This window comes from Neolamprologus multifasciatus, chromosome 15, assembly GCF_963576455.1.
Source record: "Neolamprologus multifasciatus chromosome 15, fNeoMul1.2, whole genome shotgun sequence".
Lineage (NCBI taxonomy): Eukaryota > Metazoa > Chordata > Actinopteri > Cichliformes > Cichlidae > Neolamprologus > Neolamprologus multifasciatus.
In genome coordinates, this window is record NC_140453.1 from 10,710,324 (window position 1) to 10,729,748 (window position 19,425).

Below are 19,425 nucleotides of genomic sequence, written 5' to 3' on the forward strand. Positions count from 1 at the left end.
TTGTCACTTACCCTTGCCAACGCGATGGTCCAGAAGGGTACGACAGTCCAGTGCCAGCCTCTGAGTGGCCGGGACATCAGGCGGAGGCAAAGGCATGGTAGGCAACAGACACACACACTCAGACAAACACTACTCCTTTCATAGATACAAAAACCTTTCTTCCTAAATCCAAACGTATATAATATAAACAAAACTTGGTTTCTTGTTTAACAGAACTTGGTTTCTGCTCCTACACATAAAAGCTAAACTTCCATCCCAACACAAACACTCAAGCCTAGAAACAAAACTTCTCCAAAAACTTTAAAATAAAACTAAAATTCACCAAGACACCCCGCTGAACACCAACTTGTATGTCCTTGTCACACAGCTTCCTTGTAATGTATGCCGCTGCATACACAGGTTGTCCGCATTAACGAAGAGATTAGTGATTAGTCCTTCTATAGCAGCTCTGCTCCGTGTGCATCCCTCTCATTAATAAACATCTCACTGACACAATGGACCCCACTATCCAGCCAGGACTGCTCGCTGGGCGAGAGAGGGAGAAAGAAAGAGTAGGGTGGAGAGAAGCAGGGCAAAAGGGGCACTGTGGGATAGCCATTCAGTGAGTGGGCTTGAGATTCAAGGAATGCAGCCATGGATGTCAGCTATGGATGCCAGCACGGGCAAAAGGTCTGCAGGGGATTTTTGGTGCAAGTTCACACACTTGGCTGCAGGACCAGATAGATCATCCAGCCGAGAAACAACAATGGGAAGCTTCTATAACAAAAACTTTCCTTCTATCTGATAGCAATGGTTCATCGTGGAGTGTATGTTTATTTGTGTATGCATTTTGGGCTCCTTTTTTTGGTTCAACTTCATGTGGAGGACATGATTTATTACTCTCGGCAGTGATGGAGCAGGTGTAAAATAGCTTGCCGTTAACGCACCTGACATGCTGAATATCAGTCACAAGGAGGCGTTGCTTTTCCAGGATCCAAGACAAGGGCAGATGGGTGGTACTTAAGTCCTGAGTTGAGTCTCCACCACTGCTTCGAAAATCAGGAAAGCCGCTGGATTGTCTTCGGCCTGCTGAAGTTGGAATGCCCAAATTAGCGGAAGCACTAATATATACTGCTAACACCGAGTATTTCCAAACCTATAATTTTCCCTCATCGTTTTCCTAGCCAGTGACAAGAATATGGTGAAATTATCCTCCAGCATCTGGACAGAAATGCGAAATCAAGAGTTACCGGTTAAATAATAACACGTTAGCATTCCCATTGAACAACCATTTTCTTCTACAGCACTCCAGTACATTTCCTTGATTTCTTTTAAGTTTAGACACAAACTTGTCTCTACTAGGTGTAACAAGCCTAACTCTACGATTCAAATGTAGGCATAGCTCCTAGCGAAGTATGCTAACGTTAACGTGGCTAACTATATCTATAGCCCCCCGTTATTTATTAATGTCGGAAAACAGTTTTTGCTTACCATGAATTAAAAAACAGTTAAATCCCAAAAGTATGAGGCATGCGGACAGGTAACGGTGGACAACTTAACTAAAGTTTAGCTACGCCGGGACATCATTTACTTAGCCAGACGGCTAGCAGAGCAGTTGCTCCTGGCTAGCCGTAAATATGGTGACAGCCCACCACTCGATTGAGCCTTTAGTCATGTTAGAGCATGTACAATTCAGACAGGACCTGCCCCTGTCTTTGAATCACTGGATAAATACTGAGAGGGAAAAACATGATATTTAAACAAAGGGTAAGATTCTGAAAACATTATAAGAAATAATACAGATTTATTGGAGTACAGAAAAAATACAGTACTAGGCGTAAAGTTACTTAATCTAATAACCTAATTTAATTTAGTCTAGTGAATGTTACTGATGTTGCAAAGCAGCTGGTAAGATTATAAAAGTCAAGAGTACACTGGTAGTCATTATACATGACAAATATTGGCTTTTTGTCTCCAGAGAAGATGCCAATACAAATAATCTGAATACAAATTCAAACGCCATATAGTGTTTAAATCAACTCTTAAAAAGGTTTTCTATTCAGCGCTGGACTCCACTGGATGATACACTACCTTTCTTATTTCTTGTGCAATTCCCTTGTAAATTTTTGTCAATTTACAAACAGTGGGACTGATAAAGGCTCCCTAATCTTACCTTTTCCGTTTACATATAGAAAAAATCTTTTAAAGAAATGAAATGTGGATGCTATGTGTTTGATGCATTTTCCAGCTGCGGATGGGGCATCCTGCTTTCCAATAGTCTTTCATTCTACCAGTTGGTGGAACCACTGAGTAAAGTTTTTTTTTTTTTGACATTTTAAAGCTTGTTATCGTCCATAATCACTCTTTCACTTTAAGTTTAACATTGCATTACAAATATTAGGAAGTGAACATTAAACACGTTACTTTATCTGGCACCTTGTCAAAACTTGGTGCTGCCATTCACTCCTCAGGATCTTTTAGCCCTACTGTGCCATCAGTGTTTCATGTGGTGTTAGTTTTGAATAACATTTAAATGAATTTAATTACATTTAATTATTCAAATGCTCTGCAATATATGGCCATAGTGCAGGTTATGAGTCCAAACAGTTTGATTAGGTGCTTGTACAGCTTTTGAAGCGAGCCTTGAGGTCTGAGCATGGAAGCCTCTGTAAACAGCATGGGAAATCGATGCAAATACTGGTGGCTTACCTGAAGCAGTGTGTGTGCTGAGGTCCTATGCTGCCTGCTGATGACAACTGTTTTCACCTTATAGGTGAAACATTCAGGTACTTGTAATAAGGAACTGGGTTTGCTATGCCATATGGGCCCTCAATCTTTGGGGGTGGGGAGATCCATTGAGAAAAGGGGCCGCCTTCTCAAAGTATTGTTTGACATCTGTTTGTTTTCAGGCTGCTGTTTGTGAGTGGGCAGTAGGTATACTTATCCTGACGCCAAAACGAAATGGGTTCATGAAGTTGCCATTTCAGTAAGTACTTGTAACTAATAGTAATTAGTGTATTTTAGATAAAATTCCTAATAAAATACTAAAACATTTGAACTTTTCACCACCATAGAGAGAATTCAAGGACTTGAGTTAAGGGCTTGGGATGATGATGCCTCAGTTTCTGGATATGAGGCGTCTTAGTTGGAGACAAACAGTACTCTGAGAAGCAGGCTATGTTCTCAACAGATTTCTGTGGTTGATGAAAATTGTAAAATGTCAGTGAAATGCTACTTTAGAGTACTCTCTGTAATGCTTTGACCCCTGCTGACCTGTACACTTCCTTACGTTAAAGAGGTTTGTACAACTGCCAGAACTTCACACACGTGTCAGAGCTACACTTCAACGGACAGAAATAGCTCAGTGTACAACATATGCGCGATCCTTGGCACACAGTCAGGCTGTTAGGTCTGTTCTGGTGTTCTGGTTCTGTTGCTGGTTTAGCTTTAGTTATCTCATTAGTGTGTAGCCAGAAATGTTAGTCGTAATGCTAATTATATTCTGAGGTTTTGCCCATAGTGGACTAACTCCTAGTTAGGTGTAAACAAGTTTACTGTTCAATTCAATCAGAGTCACAAAAGAAAACCACAGACTGAACAGGTAAAGTAGATTAACAATCACAGACATTTGTATATACAGAATATCAAAGGCTGGGTCATTACAAGGTGATCTGCACTCATCTTCACTTTACTCCTTCCCCCTTGTTGTTTGTTGTGACATTTTAGGAGCAAACATACTTAAAGGTGCCTTATTTCAAGTGTCAGAGAGCTTTGTTGAGCAGTTAAAGCAGTACTAATTGCCTTAGACCTGGCAGCTATTTTTAGTTGTACCATAATCAGCAAGAAAGGTCTGAGCCACAGCGTCACAGTGGGACAGATGGAGACTCATTACATCGGTCTTAGGGGTTTTGCATGTTGCCTGGAAACAATTAGCAAAGCAAGTCTGAAAAACTTTAACCAGCTTACAACAATAATGACCATAAGCCAGCTGGAGACATCAACCCAGTAAGGGATTCAATCATCACAGATCTCGTGCTTTTCTTTGCTTCTTTAACCTATTGCACACTCAGTATTACCCTGTACAGTTTGTGTGGATGTTACCATGAAACCTGTTAAAAGCAATAAATATATCCATATCCGTACGACTCTGCATTATTGTATCAACATTATAATCAATCCGGTCCTTTTGTGTTGTATATGTTGCAGTTTCTTCTGCCCTCTTGGGCATCTCTCTCTTAAAAAACACATGTTTAATGTCTTTTTAGCCAGGTAAATAAAGGATATTTACAACTGACTTTGCCAAAATCTCTTTGCAGCTTCTAATTTGCGATAGGGATATTCTTTCTGACTCAAAATGTCTCGATATTATTCATGAGAGATACATTTGACATATGTTTGACAACTTATAAGCTAACAAGTATTTACAACAGTTTAAATACAGGCAGTTTTTCAGAAATACCAGAAATTAGCTTATGACAGTTGATCACTTTTTGGCACAATGCTGACCCTGCTGAAGGTGTCTTTCTATTAAAAGGGAGTTTTTCCTTCCCTCTGTTGCCAAATGTTTCTTCACAGGCGGTTGTGTAATTGTTTCTTTTTTCTTTCTAATATTATAGGTTTTACAATATAAAGCACCTTGAGGCAACTGTTGCTGTGAATTGGTGCTATATAAATAAAACTGAATTGAATTGTGAAAAAACAAGTCTTTCTATTGTGTAACAATAACCAACCTCATATATGATAATACATAAGAAATCCAAGCAAAATATTATGTTGGTATTGCTCTTGGAGCAATGTGTTCATCCATCAGAATATAATTTAACAATTTACTTCATAAGAATGAAAAAGAACAGAAGATTTGCTGACTGAAGTCTTACCAGATGGAGTGTTTGTAAGAAATATTGTATTTATATAGAAGCATTGTCAGTAATTCAGGGTTAGAAAACAAATGGTAACTAGAGAGCTCTGTATTTCCAACACTGAGCTTCAGCATTAAATGTGGAAATGACTCATCTTCACACAGACACACGCATAGCAACCAGAATTTGTGTTATCATGGGAAACAGTATTTGATGATTTTGTATTAAAAGCTAGAACTTGTTCTTTAAGTTCAAATGGGTAATTTTGGTAATTCATAAGATAATAACATGAAATTTGTATGTTTGCGTTTTGTTATGAAAATCTGAACCTTACAAATAAAATGTTAAAAACAAAGAAGAGCCTTGAAATTTGTATTTAGACAGATGTGGAGTGACTTTGTACACCTACTCAGAAACACTTGGATTAAAATGTTTAGCAAAGGCAGCTTCATTGCCTTTTATTTGCTGAAGCACCTTGGGCTCCTGCTGCCAGGTGGGAGATGATTCAGTTTCCTTGCTCTCGCATTCAACCTCGCTTTGCCTTTTAGGCATTGTTTTTGCCTGTGCACCGTATGAAAGGAATTTGTCACCCCCGTGTCTGTAATTTCACAGACAGGTAGTTTAGTAACCAGAAGCCCAAAGGCATGAGGCAGCACTGCTGTTTTATTATTATTTTTTTGCACATTACCAGAAGTAAAACAAAGAGTGTATTAAAGTGCTATGTATCAATGCATTAATGTTTCCCCTGCTTCAATAAGATTTGTTGACTTGACCAAATGAGAGCGCGCTGCCTTTACCTTGGTGTTATCCTGGTGCCAGTGACCTCGGTTTTACAGGCCAGTAAGAGTGGCCGCTGACTAATTAATCCTCTTTGCACTCTTCACTCCTGCAGCTCTGCTTTGTGGCAGTTCTTGACATCATTTCAAAACAGTCCAGATGGTGACCTGCAGTCCTGAAAGAACAACTCCATGAGTCTCGCCAGGCCTGTATGTCGCTGTCCGCATCAGTGTTGGATATGGCATTGCAACGAGGGCTGCTTCAAGTTTCAGTTTTCCTTTTATAGGTTGTGTCTTAAATATCAAAGCCAATGAAATCAACAAAAATGGATTATGATGAGCTGGATGCACGTATACAATGGCAGAAACTAGGTATTGTCAGTGGATGCACTATACGGGAAACGTTACAGGTCAGTTGTGTGGTTTACAATCCTTTTGCTTTTTTTTTTGGGGGGGGGGGGGTCCTTTGACAGATTGTAGCTTACGGGGAGCTTATTGTCCGCTTGGGACAGCTGAAACTGCTGAAAGAGGAATGTCAAAGGGATTCTTCTGCATCCCAGAAACTGTAATGTTTGTAATGTTCAAAAACAAATAAAGATGCACACTTAATACTATACCTTATTACTCATCTAATATGATGTGTTTCAGCATATCCAGTCTGTTCTGTGCAGATACATGATCTTGGTGAGAATCAGCCCGGTGGCAGTAGACTGCGAGTGGGTGGGACAACAGCATCCAGAGCCAGAAGGACCTGGAGGAGTTTAACTCTGAGCATTAACCAGCTCAGGTCTAAATCTGGCCAGATAATTCGTTGGAAAGCTGCCTTTCTTCTGGCACACACTGTGTAAACACATGGAGCCGACCAGGTGGCCCTTTCTGGCGTGGTTGAATGTGTGCAGCATAACAAATTTTATCTAAAAGAATTAGGAACTCAGACAGATTTGTTACTCAATATATATAGTGCATAAAGACCTTTGATTATTAAATCCTTCACGCGGGGTATTCAGATGCATCAAACTGTAAAAATCCTTTATATTTAGCATTTTATGATAGTAGATGCATCAGTGGCTTTGGTACAGTAAGCCACACAAAGTTCCTCTGTATAAAAGTCTATCGATCAAATTCCCTTTTCCTCATTTATTCAAACAAATACTCACATTGCAGGTCATTCATAGTGAAATGTTTCTGTAAGACAAATTCATATTAGGCAAAATTAGGTAGATGAAAGATGAAAGTGAAAATGAATTAAAGTGGGTTTACTTTACATGTTAATTACTGGCCATAATGTCCAGTTATCTGTTTGAATTTAGTTTTCTACTTTGACTTGTCTGTCAAAACAGCTTCCAAATCTGCTATATAAATAAAGTTGTAATTATTATTATTATTATAAAACTTACTGATGAACTCTGTTTTTTTAAGCAATAACACCAAATCTGGTCCTTACTGACTCCCCTTTTCCCTTCACGTTCCAGGATCCTACCTGCTCCTGATCCAATACCAACAGCTGAGGTCAGCTGAGGTCACCACCATGGTGACCTTCGCTAACACAACACAGGTCTCCCCCATGGGGCTGTGTGACCTGCCCTGTGTAACCCCCACCATGTCCCCTGGCCTGCGGCGGAAAAAGATGCTGTGGCAAAACGCAGTAAAACACATCATTATGCAGCAGGAGCTCAGTGCCCAGGTGATTGAGTTTTAGATTGTTGTTTTTTAGGCTGTGTCTGTCTGTGTGGAGCTCTGGCCTTATGATGCACTTTTTATACTGCATTCAAAAGTGTACCTCACTAATGGCTATAAAGCACACATGAAATTTATGTTTCTTTTCAAAATAAAAGCTATTACTCTTACCATTACAATCTAATGCGCTCTTACCATTATGCATATCTAACGTGTGTTGAAATGGTTTTGGCATTTATATTTCAAAAATGATTCACATTTACAATAGACATGTGATAATAAAGCAAGCCTCACAAGATCCTTCTAGAAGCAAGTCTCAACATTCAGCATCCATAAAGGTAACACTTCTTCATTTTGGCTTGCTTGCTGTTATGCTTTTGCACACAGACTCATTCTATCCCCATGTGGCAAATAAGAGACGAAAGCAAAATAAAGAAAGTTACAAGTGAAAAGAGACAGGTGTGTAGCAGCTTTGTACACCTACTCAGAAACAATTGGATTTAGGTTTTTAGCATTTTTTGCCTTTTTTGTTTGCTGAAGCACCTCGGGGTCCTGCTGCCAAGTGGGGGAAGATTCAGCTTCCTTGCTTTCAGACTCAACCTTGCTTTGCCTTTTAGGCCTTGTTTTTTTTTTTTTTAACCTGTGCATGGTTTGAAAGGAGTGTCTCAACCCTGTGCCTCTTAATTTCACAGACAGATACTTTAGTAACCAGCGGCCCAAAGGCATGAAGCAGCACTGCTGTTTTATTATTATTTCTACATCATAATAGGGGTAAAAGTAAAAGAGTATTAGAAAGATATGCAATGAATTAATGTTTCTCCTGCTTCAAAAGGATTTGTTGACTTGGCTAAATAAGTGAGCGCTGCATTTACCTTGGCATTGGCCTGATGCCAGTGACCTCGGTTTTAAATGCCAGTAAGAGTGGCTGCTGACTAATTAATCCTCTTTGTGTGTGAATGTGGCTGTTTTTAGACTATCCATGTAAGTGTAATTGTTATTTTTGCATGCTGAATCTTGTCTACCCTGATTTGCCAAATAAGATATAATAGCCTTGTAACTTTTTTGAATGAAGGATCCTGTTTTTATCCTTTGACAGTTGGGTGTTGAACCAGCACGCAAAATCTTTGTGACAGATACCTACATAGAGGAGATCAACAGGCAAATCCGCAGCAAAGCCTCACGTGGGGTAACAAAGCGCCGTTCTTCCACGTTCAGAGTCCATCCCTTGGTTCGCGATTCCACCAGCACCGGGGCTGCTTTTAACGACTACTCCAGCGACGCTGACTTCTTCGTCCACTGGGGTCGAACTGTCTGTGGTGTCTACATACCCACGCTATTGCACACCTTCAAGTCCCACGACCTGGAGAAACTCTACCAGCAGCACTCTTCCACCCAAAGACGTAATTCTCTGGCCATCACCAACGTGATAGACGTGGTGGCCAAGCTGCACATGTTGGTTCTGTACCTGGCATTGGCACCGGAAGCTTCCACAGACACTTTGCGTGGCTGCCTGACGGGCATGTTCATGGTGTTAGCAACAGTTCTGTGCGTCATAGTGTTAACCCACAAAGACTCCGTGTCCCCACAGTGGCTTCACTACGCTGGCCTCGCCAGCTGGTTGTCACAGACCACACAGGTGCTGGGGGGTCTGGTGTACGGACTAGAAAAAGACCCATCGTGGTACCTTTTGTTCACTTTGTTCGCAACATACACACTGCTGCCATTACCTCTGCTGTGGGCCATATGTGCGGGCACCCTGTCCTCAATACTGCACATTCTGGTAGAGATAGTATGCTGCTACACTGATGCTTTGCTTCTGAGAAAGGTGAAAAAAAAAATCCCCTTTGAATTTCCTTTCCTACTGTTACATTTTTAAAATGTGTATCATGCCGATAAATCAGTGATACACTGTTAAGGCTTATGGAAAGTTTGATTTCTTAGACTTTACATCAGTGTTAGGCACAAATCTACAAAAGAAATGTTGAAATTTGAAAGCAAACACTGTTGTAAGTTTTTTAGTAGGATCCAGCCTTTGCTTGGTATGTGTGGTTTCAAAAAGCTAAGCCGATGACCGCTTATGTAAGTCACTCAGTTCACTTGAATTTCAGTAACACATTACCTACCCTGGCTTTAAAGCACACTATGATCTCGTTATTATTATTTTTTAATCTTGTCACCTACGGCATGAATCTTCATTGTACTTCTTGAAAGCTCATGGGTCTCTATTGACATATTAATCAACAAGTAATAAGGAATTAGAAACCCTCCCCCCAAGCTTCAGTCCAGTACTGTTTCCCCAATTTCCCCGTCAAACTTTTTTTAAAGCTTTTTTCTATGAATTAATGTAGTATTCACACTCTTTCGATGCAGGTGTTTGCCAAATGCCTGCTGTACCTGGGGATGAACACAGCTGGCTTGTTCATCCACTACCTGACAGACCACGCCCAGCGCCAGGTTTTTCTGGAGACCCGACGTTGCATTGAAGGACGCCTCAAATTAGAGCAAGAGAATCAAAGACAGGTACAATGAAGATGGGAGCTGTCCTGAAATTTAAAGCCAGATAATTATCTGTGTTATGATGAAAGCTTTGGTTGTATTAACTCACTTCCTTGACTCTCACATTGGTACACTTCTTCACAGGACCGCCTAGTTTTTTCGATCCTGCCTCGCTTTGTTGCCTTAGAGATGATTGCTGACATGAGTGCTATGGAAGATGATCTAAACCCTCAAGAGTTTCACAAGATCTATATCCACCAGTACAAAGATGTCAGGTATACATGCACGAGTTAGTATATTAGTAAATTTGTAACCTTGACTCGTAAGATTTATAAGCCAAGTGGGTTTCACTCTGATTATCAAGTTGCAGGCAAACCTAATGCCATTAGTAAGTGTTTGCTATGTCATTTCAGACTTTTTAATCCTTCTCTCCTTCTTGTAGCATCCTTTTTGCAGACATCAAGGGCTTCACTTTGTTGTCTATGAACCTGTCAGCCCAGGATCTGGTTCGAACCCTCAATGAGCTCTTTGGACGTTTTGACCGACTGGCAGAGGTGAGGGCCTGAGCGAGTCCTTTTTGGTTGATGTAAAACATCTTCCAGCTTCTAATGTCCTTCTTCTTCTTCTTTTATAACAGGAACACCACTGCTTGCGGATAAAGATACTAGGAGACTGTTACTACTGTGTGTCAGGGGTTCCCGAGCCCCAGCGTGCCCATGCCCGTTATTGTGTTGAGATGGGTCTGGCTATGATCAACACTATACGGTCAGTCATCATATCTAAAGACACAAACACAAGTTAATAAAAAAAAAAAAAAAAAATTCACGTGGTTTTAAAATTATGTAAATATAACCTCAGCTAAATAACAAAAGATTAACAAAAAACAAAGCTGAAATGCAGAAGCACTGTGTGAACATTTTAAGTACTCCTTTACTGCTTCCACATGAATTAAGCAGGTAAGTAGCATCCAGATCCTGCTAATTAAGTGCACTTGATTAATTGATGATCAACAACTGTGAGCACCTCAGTAAAAGCAGAGGTCTGGGCAGTTTGCTGGTGTGCAGCATTCAGGTGTGTATCAATAGATTGTGTAACACAATGCTTCTGCTTCAACCTTGAAAAAGGGTCCCCCTTCTTTTTCATATGGGTCTATAGGTATCCATATGAGAGTGTAAGATCCTATTTTTGTTTGTAAGACACGATCACTTTACCTCACAAAATCACCAGGTATGTACGGAAGCAGCTGAACTTCGACATGGACATGAGGATCGGCATCCACTCGGGCTCTGTCCTCTGTGGGGTATTGGGTCTGCAGAAATGGCACTTTGATGTCTGGTCCTGGGACGTGGGCATCGCCAACATGCTGGAAGCGGGGGGCATACCTGGGTGAGCACCAGCAACCATTAGAGAAACTCCTGTCAAGTATGTTACCTGACAAAGATGTGCCTGATGTTTCCAGGCTTTCTGTAAGATAATATTTAAGAAAAGAATAAAAAACATGCTATTTAATTTCTTAATAGGTACATTTGGAGGGGGTATATATTTTCATCTGGTGATGCATTAATGATGATCTCTTGTCTTACATCATCCACAATATTTTTTAATTTCTTTCTGCATGAATTTTGCTTTCTCCCTGAAACAGACGCATCCACATCTCAAGGGCAACTCTCGATTGTCTAGAAGGCACCTACAAGACAGAAGAGGGCCATGGTCGTGATAGGAATGCTTTCCTACGAAAATATAATATTGACACCTTCCTCATCTGCCCTCAGCAGGACAGAGACAAAGTTAACCACATCGAGCCCCCCAAAGTTCAAAAACCAATTCAAACATGGAGTCCGGACATACCTTTTAAGACTGTCGTTGACATGAACAGCGTAAGTGCGCAAATACCAAACAGAAAGGAAGGTGCTGAATTTGGTGCCTTTGGTCAGGTGGTGAAGAATTTGAATCGTATTATCTGAAGAGCTCGGCACATCTGAGACTCACCTGCACTCACCCTAATCAGTCATTTCTATTCTTTTCTTTTAGATTCTAGCTGCTTTTACAAATGGCTCAATGCCCACCCTTTGGCAGTCCAACTCGAGAGAGATTAACAAACGCATCAAGCATGCCATCGAGCTTCGAAGTAGTGAGCGTATGCACAGAGAGCACATCACACCACTGACCCTTGTCTTCAAGGACACAAACATCGAGGACAAGGTAGACTGTAAAGAAAAGAGAGATCCATAGCTGATTTTTAAAGACGTAGCTAAAAGTGACACTTATTTTTCTCGCTTTTGGCCCATCCAGTTCTCCCAGATGAGAGATGAAATGTTCAACTCCAATCTGGTCTGCTCCTTCATCTTGCTTCTGTTTCTCATGGCTGCCCAGGCCCTCATCCCTGCCCCCAGGTAGGAAACTCCAATATGTTACAATCAGTCCTCACTGTTAATTCCACTTATTATGATTCAATTAAGTCATTTTGTACTTCAATTCAGCTTATAGCGTTTTAAATAAATATCAATTCCACATCAGTATAACCAGTATTATAAAAAGAGCTCCCTGTAGTGTTTTTGCCAGACTTTACTGCTATTGTGCTTAAGTTTTTGTTTTTCTTTACTTTGCCGCCACCTGCTGGTATTTAAAAGAATGCACTGACCCATGCAGTCACACTGGACACCTGAACTTGTTTTTTTCTGTTCTACACTGTATTAATATTATTAATATTCATGACTTCACTCACTTTCTTCTTCTTCTTAACCCCCTCTTCCCTCCCCAATCGTAGACTGTTCCCTGCTGTCCTCCAGTTTTCAGTCTTTCTGCTTGCCCACGTGCTGCTGCTACTGGTTGCCCTTGCCGAAGAGTTCAAGTGGACTCCTTCATCACTGCAGCACTTCTGTTGTTGGATTCATGAAAACAACAGTGCCCGTAACCTGTTTACCCTCATAGCGATCTTCATCAACTTTGGGTTGGCCTCTACTGACATGGTGAGAGTCTGAATAACACAAGAGAAGAGTAATTTACATAAACTGCCATGTTCTTCAACATAACTTTTTCCTTTGTATGTCTGCAGTATTACACCTGGTAACTGACCCTTGTAAACCAAATGCACATTAATTTGCATAATCTTCTCTGAAATGCATATGCAAAAAGAAGAAAGTTGCACTTCCCTGCTGATATTTATAGAACACCTGACATGCAAACAGGACAGAGGAGTGCAACAAGTTAAAAAAATGAAGTAAGCACAGGGGTCTTTCGTGTGATGTAAAAAGCCTATTTAAATATAAGAAGGTAGAGGGGTTCTTTTGCAGTGATAAAATTATTTAGTAAACCTTCTTTTTATTAGAAAAAAGCACAAAATTAAGCAAAACCTCATTAAAGGTTTTAAATCGCCAGTTTTAAGAAAGTTTGACTGCCGGTTTATATTTTTTATGCTCTATGATGCAGAACCAGGTTGGAACATTTTGTACTGCTTGCAGGTGTGGTGCATCCTCATGAACACAGGAGAGGCTGACATAACTGAGAAGACTGGCACAGGCTCACGTCCACTCACTGTCTGCACTTACCCTGAGGCAAGCAAACAGTAGTTTAAATTTGGGACAATTATTATAGAGATTTTATGTGATTTCCTGTTGATTTATCCAAATGTCTGTCTTGTATTAAAAATACTAACAATAAATCACAATAAATCTCATTTCAATAAAATGAGGTCATTACTGCTTGTTTCATCTTTCCCAATTTGTTCCCTTTAGATTTTCGTGTTGAGCGGGGTGATTGCCATGGTGACGTGTGCGGTGTTTTTGCGTCTGAACTCCCTGCTGAAGCTGGCAATGCTGCTGCTAGCAGTGGCTGTCTACTCCTACCTCAGCCACCTCACCTTTGTCTCACTCACGCGCCACGATACGCTGCACAGGTCAGTGTATGAGCAGCGAGCAGCATACAAACTGCACAGCTGCTGTAGTTTTACTACACAGTGCTATATTTAAATATTCACCTCTATACACAATTTATGATCAAAAGTTTTGGGCCACACCAGTTAGTTGAGCCAACCTCATCCTACATTAACATCAGCACAAAAACTGTGCACTGGGAGCTTCATGCCATGTGTTCCAAAGCTGAGCATCTCCTTTAAGTGTAATGTGTAGGTATATTTTTGCCCACAGAGTGTATCGATTTTCCTAATATACTTTGTTACAGGTCTCACTATGTCAGAAGAAATGGAATTTCCTTCCTTCTCATGGCCATGTTTATTGTTGCCGTCTTCTATAATGGACGTCAGGTGCTCATACACTTCATTTTCCCAGATTGAACTTATAGATGATCCTGTCACTATAGCAACACTTTCTGGTCTGTGTTATTGAAACTAAAACTGTTTTCTGTCACACAGGACTGTGTTGCAGGTAGATGATGTTCTATCTCGCTGTATCTTTTCTATCCAGTGGGAGGCTACTGCCAGACTGGACTTCCTGTGGCGTCTGCAGGCCCAGCAGGAGGTGGCAGACATGAGGGAGTTGCGGGAACACAATGAGTGTCTGCTATACAACATCCTACCAGTTCATGTAGCTCAACATTTCTTGGACCGGAGCAAGCATGACGAGGTAGCTGAAACACCCCAAAACCTTTAGCCTCACTTCTTTTGACTCATAGTCTGGTCCACAGCAGAATCAGTCTGAGTGACCATCAGTGCTTTGAAAATACTGATTGGACCAATGAATTGCAACCTCTGTCTACGGGTTTCCTTATATTGAAATTGTACAATTAAAATTAACGTTATGTAGTACTTTTTAAAATCTGGCACTTTGCTTTATTTATAATCCGATCATTTTTTAAAAGATCTCCAACCCCACTGGGTGATATGCAGCCCCAAACCATGACAGAACCTCCACCATGTTTTACACATGGCTGTAGACACTCAATGTTATACCGCTTTACCTCCTCAGTACATAGCGACGGTGATTTTAACATAATTTCACATTTGGATTCACCACTTTATAAGACTCGTTGCCATGGATATTCAGTTACTTTCCTCCCTGTTTCCCTTACTTATTAATAGCTTTTTGACAGCTACCCTTCCACTGACACCATTTTTGATCAGGCTTCAGTGAACAGTAGATGGATCCACTGAGGGCCAGGTGCATCTCTCAGGTCCTGTTTCTTCTTTTGTCGTCCAGTTGTCCAGTTTTAAGACACATCATGCACATGCATGCGTTCTTGGTGCAAAAATACTATTTTATGACTGTAAAACTGTGTTATACTTTGCATTTTTCATCAATTCAACTAAACAAATTGGAACAAAGGATGTGGTTTTATAACGTTGGGTGGCTCAAGACTTTTGCACAGTACCTTACCTGACTCAAACAAAGAGGATTTTAAGAAATCACCCATCATGACTCTTCTTTTAGGATCTTTACTCCCAATCCTATGATGAAGTGGGCGTCATGTTTGCCTCCATCACTGGGTTCGATGAGTACTTCGAGGAGAAAGAGTTCAAGCATGAAGGAGTGGAATGCCTCCGCCTACTCAATGAGATAATTGCCTGCTTTGATGAGGTGAGTGTTGGACTCAAAATGATCATATGACAGTGGTTTATTTATGGATTATCCCTTTTGGACCAATTATTTATCAGTTAAAACAAAACAGAGACAGTGTAGTTCAATCCAGGCTGTGGGTTGACACAAGTCCTGATTTGATAAATAGGATAGCCTCTAATTGCATAAGTCAGCTGCTAAACTTGATGTGTAATTTAATCGTATCTTCTAACAAGCTGTTTGAGGAGCCGTATTTTCACCATGTGGAGAAGATTAAGACAATTGGGAGCTGCTACATGGCGGCATCAGGTTTAGCTCCAGATAAACAGGTGGGAGATTTTTCTGTATGTGGTCTTATTTCCTTTTGTCTTATTAGCTTTGCTTTGATTTGTGGTACTTGTTATGATATTATCTCCTTGCATGAAACTGTATGTTTATCTTTGTCTCCTCCAGAAATTGATGGATGAATGGAACCACCTGAGCGAGCTGGTTTTGTTTGCATTGGCGATGCAGGAGACCTTGAAAGAGATTATTAGGAACTCTACTCAACGCTTTCAGCTGCGTGTGGGTAAGAAGCTGCCCTGCCACAGCCCCACAAAAGCACACACATGCGATTTCTAGTGTTGTAGCAAATATCTGAAATTATTGTCTGGGTTTGGACTCATACAGGCATTGCTCATGGGCCCGTGGTCGCTGGGGTGATCGGTGCCACCAAACCGCAGTACGATATCTGGGGCTCCACAGTGAACTTAGCCAGCCGCATGGACAGCACAGGTGTGAGCGGACGCATCCAAGTACCCGAAGCCACCCGAAGGATCCTGACAAATTGGGGCTTCGTCCTGGAGCTGCGTGGAGAAATATTTGTCAAAGGGGTGCGTGGAGACTGACTATGAAGAGTAGTTAAGCTTAAACAAGTGTTGTTTATTTTTAAAATGCCACAGCATTGTGGACTATAAGGTATGGCTCTTAAATCAATGAATGACATCTTCGGAGTTAGGAACTTTATTCTGACTTCCAGAAGGGGGGGAATTATTTGATCTCATTTTGATTTTATTATGTTGCATTTTTTAAGTGTGGGAGAAGCATTTTATACAAAAACCTCAGAGTTTCAGGTGATTCATAATGTGTTGCTTTGGCTGGATCCTACTAGCTGCTCTAGAGGTTTCTGTTCGATAAACCATCTCAGTTATCCAGCAAGCATAAAAACATGTTGCCAGCAGCGAATTTATGTTGAGAAAGTCTTCATTATCATACAAATTTTGTAAAATAACCTCTGTGTTTAGCCTAACTGTGACAATATACACATCTTCACTTTTTGATCTATGTTTTTCATTGTAGGTAAGTGAGCACCAGGGGAAAGTCCGCACCTATTTCATCAGGACCATGCGCAGTAAGATGACAGATGGCCGCCTGGCAGGGCAGACAGGAGGACGCATGACGCTGGCAGAGGTGGTGTTCAGTCTCGTCCAGGCCAGACACAAGGAGAAGATGAGAGAGGGCAACGGGAGGTTCAACCGGACTCCCTCCAGACTGCAGCGCTGAGGAGACTGTCAGGGTCAAATGGCTGCACGTAGGCCAGGACACACTGCAGCCATATTCCTTTAATGCTTTGCCATAACTGAATTAGCTTCACAGACAAAATACTGAGCTACCTGTGGCAGGAGCCCAATCCTGTTTAAGCCTTTATTCTTATTTCTTCCAAGACTGCATCATGCCCATCTTTTTTGGCATCTCAAGCAAATTTTGGACAGGTTAATAGGAATTTATAGGAAATCATCCATGCTCATATTTCTTGACTTCTGGACCCATATGTTCATCTTTGCATGACACACCGAGTGGTATGTGGTCTGAATTTTAGTTGGTTAGGAGTTAACTGTGCTATTTAATCAAAGTTCTGGCCTCTTACATTTCACAAATATGTTGTAAGCAGTGCAAAGTGCTTTTTCATCACTATTATTGCCATATCTATATCACACTATAAGCACTGATTTTAAGGTTGTTTTGAAAGAAAGAAAGAAAGAAAGAAAGAAAGAAAGAAAGAGCCAACATGTCTTTATGTTTGCTGGGATAACACATCAGCAAGACTCCAGACCTCCAAGCAAAACACTACCTCTCAGTACAAATTCTCCTAGACTACAAATGGCCAATATAGAATGGTGTTTGTTTGTTTGTTTGTTTGTATTATCTTAATTAGTACATTTATGTTGTGAAGTCAAGCATTATTTCTACTTTATATCCAATAATTTTATATGCGTTAAAGAGATTTTGGTCAGTATAATTCACTCATGCAACATAATCCAAAAAGAAAGAAAATCCCTTTATTTATAAAGTGATTGCTGCTTGGTTTACTTTTGTAAATACTGTATTTGCATAGTTTCCACTGAGCCACTATTTCTTGTTTTCTGTCTTGTCAGAGTCAGTGTTGTTCTGAATTTATGAGATTCAGAAGAGGAACACTGAAACAGTTTTAATGCCAAAAACACCTCACATATCACTGTAACCCTCTTACTGTCATGGTAAAAAAAGAAAGCACAACCTCTGTCAGTACTAAGGTTCTTTGTGTTAGGACCTAAAAAAATATAATTTCATCCTTACAAGATCTTAAAAGCATTGAAATACAACCTCGGATGTAGAACACCACATGTAGAAGCAGTGTGTGAAAGTACACTAAGTCCACCTCCGTAACTTGTAGAACCACATTTAGCAGCAATAACTTGATGTAAATGTTTTCTGTAAAACTTTATCTATGTGAAGGTCCTCAGTCATCCAGGTCGTGGTAATCCAAGGGGCTTGGAAAGAAAAGCGAGTGGACTCCTTTAAGTTTCACCTCTCATCCGTGAAGCTTCTTCATTTCTAAGATCAATTGGTGGAGAGTCCCATGTTTATTTATGCACAGCTCTCTTTCAGCATTTCAGTCAGTTAAGGTCTGGTCTTTGACCGAGCCATTGCAACTTCTTGATTCTTTTCTTTTTTTTCAACCATTCTGTTGCAGATTTGCTTCTGTGCTTGGGATCATTTTTCTGTTCAATGAGTCAATAACAATTTTTCCCTGTCACAAAGGTGGCTTCACATGTGACTCTAGAATACTTTGGTATACAGAGGAATGACTGCAAGGTCCTGTTGCTGCAAAACAAGCCCAGAGTATTACAATTCCACCACCGTGCTTGAGAGCTAGTATGAGGTGCATGTGCTGATATGCTATGTATTCACCAAATATGATGGTGTGCATTATAGCAAAAGATATTATAATAGTGAGAATAAGCTTTCTCACTATATAATGATGGACATCAAATTGTTTGTAAGTTTCTTTATAAACTTTTCCGGACTGATAGGCAGCCTTTGCTTTGCTCCTTGGCATTAACACACACCTGAATGCAGCAGACCATCAAACTGCCAAAAGTTCTACTTCTTTATAGGTGCTCATACTCACTGACAATCAATTAATTAAGTGCATTTAATTAGCAGGACCTGTCTGCTACTTACTCTGTTAATTCCTATGGAAACAGTAAGAGTGCACTTAGTTTTTCACACTCAGCTTCTGCACTTTGGCTTAGTTTTTGTGGACGACACTGTGTAATATGTCATATGTTGATGTTATTTTGTTGTTCAGCCTAAGTTTCGGTCCTAACTAAGAACCAGAGTGATTATGTCCAGATATGTAAAATGGTGTACTTTTTTTTTTTTTTTTTTTTTTTTTTTTACCTTGATCATTTATTAAAATCAAAATCAAACAAAGATGCGGAATGTAGGTGTAGATGTAGGAATGTTTTACATTGTAGGTCTGATTCAAACTGACACAAATTCACGCCAGTCTTTATTTTGTTTGTCTTTTAACTTTAAATATTAATGTTAAGCTCCTCTATGGGACTTTGTGCAGTTTTTAAATAGATAACAAAGACACGTTTAATTGTTGTTACAGTATAGAAATGTTCACAGCGAATAGTACGTCTGTATCAGCAAAACTTTTTACTTCATTTTTTTAATATAATTTTTACAAAAACATTCACACCAGTCCAGTTTCCACTAATAGAATCAATTGTTGCCATAAAGCTGGGTGCTTTTAATTTTTTAACTCTGTATTAATAATTGTTAATGACACGAGACTCTTATTAAACTCTTTTTTCAAGG

The 19,425-nt window shown here is 40.2% G+C and overlaps 2 protein-coding genes across 6 annotated transcripts in view; one reads left to right on the plus strand and one right to left on the minus strand.

Moving 5' to 3' along the window:
• LOC146501631 (protein EFR3 homolog B) overlaps positions 1-1,621 on the minus strand; it is a 31,405-nt gene extending 29,784 nt beyond the window's left edge. For 2 of the 5 annotated variants that reach the window (XR_014869362.1, XM_085132921.1), the window contains exon 1: positions 12-378. Coding sequence is in view for 4 of the 5 variants with exons in the window: in XM_085132921.1 (XP_084989047.1) it covers positions 12-96 (85 nt within the window). In the remaining variant the exon portion in view is untranslated. Of the gene's footprint in view, positions 1-11; positions 381-926; positions 1,201-1,470 lie in introns of those variants that run through there. The other 3 variants (XM_085132924.1, XM_085132925.1, XM_085132922.1) reach the window with 3 other exon arrangements.
• Positions 1,622-1,738: 117 nt separating this feature from the next.
• On the plus strand, positions 1,739-18,705 carry LOC146501632 (adenylate cyclase type 8). The gene is made up of 21 exons (XM_085132920.1): positions 1,739-6,024; positions 7,087-7,298; positions 8,388-9,116; positions 9,662-9,811; positions 9,932-10,062; positions 10,230-10,341; positions 10,425-10,552; positions 11,015-11,173; positions 11,430-11,664; positions 11,819-11,989; positions 12,080-12,180; positions 12,555-12,756; positions 13,249-13,341; positions 13,522-13,682; positions 13,967-14,048; positions 14,209-14,367; positions 15,172-15,318; positions 15,534-15,626; positions 15,751-15,865; positions 15,967-16,169; positions 16,636-18,705. Exons 1-21 carry the CDS (start codon positions 5,973-5,975, stop codon positions 16,837-16,839), a joined length of 3,639 nt encoding a protein of 1,212 aa, XP_084989046.1. The 5' UTR covers positions 1,739-5,972; the 3' UTR covers positions 16,840-18,705.
• Positions 18,706-19,425: the final 720 nt, after the last annotated feature.

Coding starts and splice junctions, on each gene's coding strand:
- LOC146501632 (XM_085132920.1), top strand. CDS start 5,973: ATGGCAGAAACTAGGTATTGTCAGTGGATGCACTATACGGGAAACGTT. Junction 9,812..9,931: donor AGCAAGAGAATCAAAGACAG/GTACAATGAAGA, acceptor ACTTCTTCACAG/GACCGCCTAGTTTTTTCGAT. Junction 13,342..13,521: donor CTGTCTGCACTTACCCTGAG/GCAAGCAAACAG, acceptor TGTTCCCTTTAG/ATTTTCGTGTTGAGCGGGGT.